The 6011-nt window shown below is 35.3% G+C and overlaps 1 protein-coding gene across 1 annotated transcript in view; it reads right to left on the bottom strand.

Moving 5' to 3' along the window:
- Positions 1-2907, bottom strand: part of LOC18045566 (putative acyl-activating enzyme 19) — a 9385-nt gene extending 6478 nt beyond the window's left edge. The window contains 6 exon segments of the mRNA XM_024185697.1: positions 24-67; positions 70-199; positions 685-888; positions 1544-1740; positions 1873-2331; positions 2594-2907. Of these exon segments, the coding sequence (XP_024041465.1) occupies positions 24-67; positions 70-199; positions 685-888; positions 1544-1740; positions 1873-2331; positions 2594-2900 (1341 nt within the window). The 5' untranslated portion in view covers positions 2901-2907.
- Between the last annotated feature and the right edge of the window lie 3104 nt (positions 2908-6011).

The following is a 6011-nucleotide window of genomic DNA, read 5'->3' as shown; positions in this document are numbered from 1 at the left end:
TTCATAAAAAAAATTTTTAAAACTTTTTCAAAGACCTTTTTAATTTTTGTTTTTAAAAAAAAAAAAAACCAGTATCACTTTCAACAAGCACTATATCACAATTAGAAATTGGTAAACCAATTGGTACACTTTCAAGAGTGTTCATCTCCAAAATACTTGGCAACCTCTTGCAATCAAAATACGTGCAGTCTCCAGATACCTTAATACAAAAATGGACATATAAGTCATTAAATGTAAAATCTAAAGGATAGCTGATACACGTGAAAAATCTTTCTCAAGCCAATTATTCATCTATTCAAGAATAGCATTCAAGGAAAGGCATATAATAGAAATACTGTTTCATCCTAAGATCAAAAGCACGACTTTGTGACACACAATATTGTTGCAACAACTTTTTCAAGTCATTATCTCAACCCTTCAAGTACTAGCATCAAGAGCAAGCATTTTCATTTTCACAGCTCATATAAGAGAATAATATTCATTGTAATATCGAATGCACAATCATGTGATAAACAAGAAAGAACATAAAAAATTAGAGAATTGAGAATGATTCCAGAATATTAACTTCCTAACCATGCATTCCAGATTAGTGGCACGAGTGAATATCTTTAGAAGAGATAAAGTAGCACAATTTAATAACTTTTATCAAATAACAAATCAAAAATGAGATTTTCAACTGCTAACCTCTGTACTGCCATATAAATTAAGGATAGAGATCTTGGGGAATAACTTGGAAATAATACCCCACATGGATAAAGGTAGGACTTCACCACTCAGCACTAACAATTTTAACGAACTACGAACATGCACATTATGCTGACTTTGCAAAGCAGGAAGGACTGCCCGCATCAGTGATGGAACAGTAGTGAGCCTACTGATAGAGTAAGCCTACAATAAAAAGACAAAAGATGATACTCATTTATAATTGACTCAGAATATCAGTAAGAGAATGACTCAGATCCAGAAATAAAACAACAAAATGGACGAAGACAAAAATTGAATAAAATTAACTAAATCACAATCAAGTTATTTCAGGCAAATAACTCCTCTTCATACAACGGAATTCTTGTGACAATTGTAAAGAACTTGTACTTTAAGCTTTCTGAAACATTTCTTAACTGAGGTACTTCTACTGTCTAATTACAATCATTACATTTTAATCCAAAAAAAATGTTGGTAAACAAGAACTGCTATAAGCTACAAGTCTACAAAGATGATTTATGAAACATTATGCAAGAACAACCTTAAGCTTTTATGATAATGATGAATTGATCAGGTAATATCTAACAGAACCAGGATATGATTAAGATGTTGTTTAACCCTCTCTTTATTATTCAGAACATAATATTGATATTTACTATATGGCCATCAAGCAGTGAATGCTCTGTTGACCACCAAAACTGCTAGTGAGGGCAACTAAATTCTGTGTTTTGCTACAATCTTAATCGCATTACCACAGCTAATATAAAGCTGCCCACATATAACAAGCTTAACGGGAAGGACAGTCAGACAGTAGCCGTAAACCATAGCAGATAAATTGTACCTGCAAAAAATGGATGATAGAAATTAAATTCTTTTTCAGCTCAATGATTGGAGGTACAACCAGCGTACAAGCAGTAAGAATAGCACTAAGAAATTCTTGCAAGTGATCAATAAAACTAATTGATGTCTTGAACAATAAAAGCTCCTCTCCGTGCAGGGGATATAGGTCTTGCATCCATAAAAAGCGGTTTAAAAGACCTTAAAGAGAAAGTAAAGGAATCACATCATCGATATGTACTATCTTGCAGGGAAACAGGAAAATCAAAGCACTCAGAAACAAGAATTTTGGATAAGCCACACGGAAGAGGCAATTTTCAAATAACTGCTTACCTTGCTCAGTGCCACATACACCTTTAGGCTTTCCCGTGGACCCGGACGTGTACATCAAATAACAGAATGATCTTTGTCTCTCATTTTCACAATGACAAACAATATTTGACCGACCAATAGTATCTTCCACCCTTTCTTCCATGGAAAAGCACAAGACCGGACAAATGCCACTTTCTATAAGCCAATGTGATTTATCAAGCAGGTAATAACCGATGCCACTTTCATTGAATGAAGATCCACATGCAATAATAAGGCCAACATTTGAAGAAGAAATAACCGATAATATTCTATCTTTTGGCCACGTAGGATCAAGCGGCAAAAAAGCCTCCCCAATTCTCAAAATTGAAAGAACAGAAATTATGTATTCCACTGATGGCAGCATATATACTCCGATAATTTTTGGTCTATATGCATTGATAAACTCAGCAGCTGGTTGCACTTCATTTGATGCAAAAGACGCTGAAGAAGATAACATGTCAACAGGAAGGGGCATGTCACTATCCAATTTATTCCTTGCTATTAAGCCAAAATTGTTAATTTGAATCAAAATTATTAATGTAAAAGCACCTAGAATCACTTTTTATCTAAGAGCACTTATTAAGTACTTTGTACTGAAAATTGCAAAGCCCTACTCATAGCCTTAAATTTGAAAATTGAAACTTTCGCATTAAACTTCAAAATTCGAAAAAAATAAAAATAAAAAGTAAGTAAAACTAGTAACCTGAGGTCAGGGGTAGGATCAAGTGCGGGTCATCAGAATGATCGAGAATGGAGCGGAGGCGAGAGCTGAGGGAATCAACGGACGCCAACACCTCAGAGAAAGTGAAGCGACCGTCCCCTTCGTACACCGGAGGATTATAAGAGGAAGAAGGAGAGCCGTTGATCAATTTTCTATCAGACGGCGATGCTGCGGCATGTATAACGGCTATTTTGTCAGGGTTACAGTTTGCCGCTCTGAGAAATTCGTGAGAAATGCAGCAGTGTTGCTCCCGCTCCTGCTGGTTTTCTCTTCCACTTCCTTTGTTCATTTCTGCTTAGTTTTCAAATTTTCGATTGTGCTTATATATATAGCTGAACTTGGGTTTTACTTGGACTTTTGTTCGTCGATTTGGGCTATTTATGGGCCCAACATTTCTAAAAAACCCGGTATTTTATAAATAGAAGGCTTAAAACTCCGTGTGTTTGGTGAGAGATTAGTGTGTGATTTTTTGCATGGACCATTGGTGGGTTTTGGAGGTGGGTGGTAGAATTTGTTTTCAAGATCTGGGTCTGTGCAGGTTTGTGGTTCAAATCCAGTTACGGCCATGAAAAGGCTCCTTGCTGCTGCCTGCTGCCTGCTGCCATTCCTATTTCTCGACCAATTGTGACTATCGCTTTCACTTGGATGCCGTTCCCATCCCACCATTAGCTTTCGTTATTCGGCCACTTCCTAACCTTCATAGCTGTCATTTGCTTTGGCAACAGCCTAGTTGCTGTTTTGCTCTGCCGCTTACTGTTTTTGCTGGGCTTATTTGTTTTGGAGGCGCTATTGCGGTTGTTTATTTCTTCTGTTTTGTGTATATCTACTTTGTTTTTCGTTTTCTAAAATTGTGTTGTAATTTTTGTGTGCAATCGTATACTTCCACTTTTTTTTTTCCCGCAATTTGTAGGAAATTTTATCTAGTTGAAGTGGGTAGGACTAACCCCATAAATTTTGAGCGAATTACGGCTCAAAATACCTAAAATATACCTTCATATATTAAAATCGCTAACTTTACACATATATACTTAAAAAGATCAGGAAAAATACAAAAATAACCTTAATAAAAGCCAACAAAACAGAATCGATTCCCACCCAAAATCACAAAGTCGAGTTAACAAAAACAAGAGAGAAAACTCCTTGAAGAACAAGCAGCTCCCTACCCATTCTGCACTTCAGCTATCACCACCGCCTCAGCCCTGTCACCACCACCTTGTCTTGCCTCCGTCATTGGCTACTAGGTAAGTAATTTTCATTTTCTTCTTTCTCCTACAAATATTCAAAGAAAAATTTTAGGGTTTTTGCTGAAAATAGTAAATGATTTAGTGAATTGGGTATAATTTATGGGATTATTGAAAATGGAAAGAATTAGAAGTATAACATGAATAATGTAATACAATATATCACGAAGAGACATACAAAAACAAATGTCAGACAACATATTTTTATTTGAAGAACTTCAAATTTATTTTATTTCCTTTATGGATTTTGTATTCTTATTTTTGTTTGAGTGCAACAATTAAGATTTGGCAACAATGTGGTTAAAGAAAAGTTGATTAAAGAATCACGTGAGTTAGTTTTCCCAATTTTTGCTTTGCGGTTGGAGAAAGGATGTGTTTAGTTTTGAAACATTATGATTCAATTTTAAAGGTTATTTGACTGTGTTCATTGGATCTTCCTTTTATTGATTATTGTTTTGAATTTTGTTATAAACATATTGTTCCAGAAATTTGTGAAATTAAGGATTGTAGTGTAAGAATCCATATGTGTTGTGTTCTAAAATCAGGATTAGAGTTCAATTACGAGCTGGAAAATAGTTGTTGGCATGTTATTAGCCTAATAACATTTGAATTGTTTACTATCAGGCTTCATATGATTAGTTTATAACCCATTTAACCTCTAGATAAAACTTTTTGCTTGATCCTGTAGGTTCTGGACTATATACCAAAAAAAACCATGCCATCCGATGATAATTTAGATAACGACGATCAGAAGGCGATTTTAGTAAAAGTGTCTAATATGTCATCATTAAAGACACTTTCACTTATAAAGCAACGTCTCACAGAGCAACAATATGAAGTGTTTAAGGAAACATGCTTTGGTCATTTTGTGTTCCTTCAAGATCTAAAATTCGATGGCCAAATTGTTCATGCATTATTATTACGGTATGTGAGATCAACTGATAAGGCAATGTACTTCAAAATAAGACAAAAAGAGTGTAGATTTTCTATGCTTGAGTTTGCCTTAATTACGGGATTGAAATGCCATAAAGAACATGATCTTCTAGTACATGAGAAAGACAATGCTGATAATATATGTGATGTGTTCATGGGGGCCAATCATGAATTTACTCAAAAACAATTACAGAAAGCTTTTTCAACAGCCCAGTCCAATGATGATACCTTGATGGTCAAGTTCGCCATGCTATATTTCTTGGAGTCTGTGTTGCTAGGAAAGGAGCCCAAGAATAAGATTGATGACCTCCATATTCGTCTATTAGACAACTTTAAAGAATTTAATAATTATCCATGGGGTCGCTTGTCATTCGAGGCAACAATGTTAAGCTTGAAAAACACAGTTACAAGGAGAAGCAAAAGAATTGGTTTATTAAATCCAAACACAGAAGAGAAATACAGCCTTTATGATTTTCCATTTGCGTTTCAGGTGAGAATGCTTATTTATTTATTTTTATAATAAATACATGAATTTTATATGATATTGATGTAGTATTGTAATATTGCAGGTGTGGACATACGAGGTCATTTCTGAATTCGGCCTAAAATTTGCAACCGAAAAGGGTGATTTAAAGGTTCCAAGAATTCTTAAGTGGTTCTGTAAGAACAAGATTATGGCTGATGTAATTAATAAAGCATTGAAAGAGGAAGACACCGTAAGTGTTTCATTCTTATTTAAGTGCGAACCATTAACATGAATTATTTAGTTTAACTTGAGTTTTTTAGTTAAAGCATTAGTACCTTCTTGGTATAATTCAATTAACATTTATATTATATAGTTTATTGTAGTGGCAACATTGCATGCCACCGAAAGTGATGGAAGTAATGCGATTGCACAACATCACATGCAATGGTTCTTGGCTTCGAAAATTGAGTGGAAGCAAGAGCTTGGCGAGCTCAATGCTGTGAGTGGTGATGAGCCTAACAACAAACCAAATTCTGCACATTCAAATGTGCAAATACAACAGCAAGTTGATGTTGTTGTGGATGATAGGCATGCAACCATCACTGATGATATTTCACAAACACCATTCAATGCACCCTCCCCAGGATTTTTTCCTTCGCCACGTAATGCATCTACTTTTCAGAGGACAACACCTGTAACACCCTAGGCGAATCCCACATCGGCAAAGCACGGGAGAGATGCTGGGTTTATAAGGGGTGAT

This window comes from Citrus clementina, unplaced genomic scaffold (genome assembly GCF_000493195.1).
Source record: "Citrus clementina cultivar Clemenules unplaced genomic scaffold, Citrus_clementina_v1.0 scaffold_4, whole genome shotgun sequence".
Classification (NCBI taxonomy): Eukaryota; Viridiplantae; Streptophyta; class Magnoliopsida; order Sapindales; family Rutaceae; genus Citrus; species Citrus x clementina.
The sequence above is the reverse complement of the archived record's forward strand: the minus strand, read 5'-3'. Positions and strand labels throughout refer to the sequence as shown.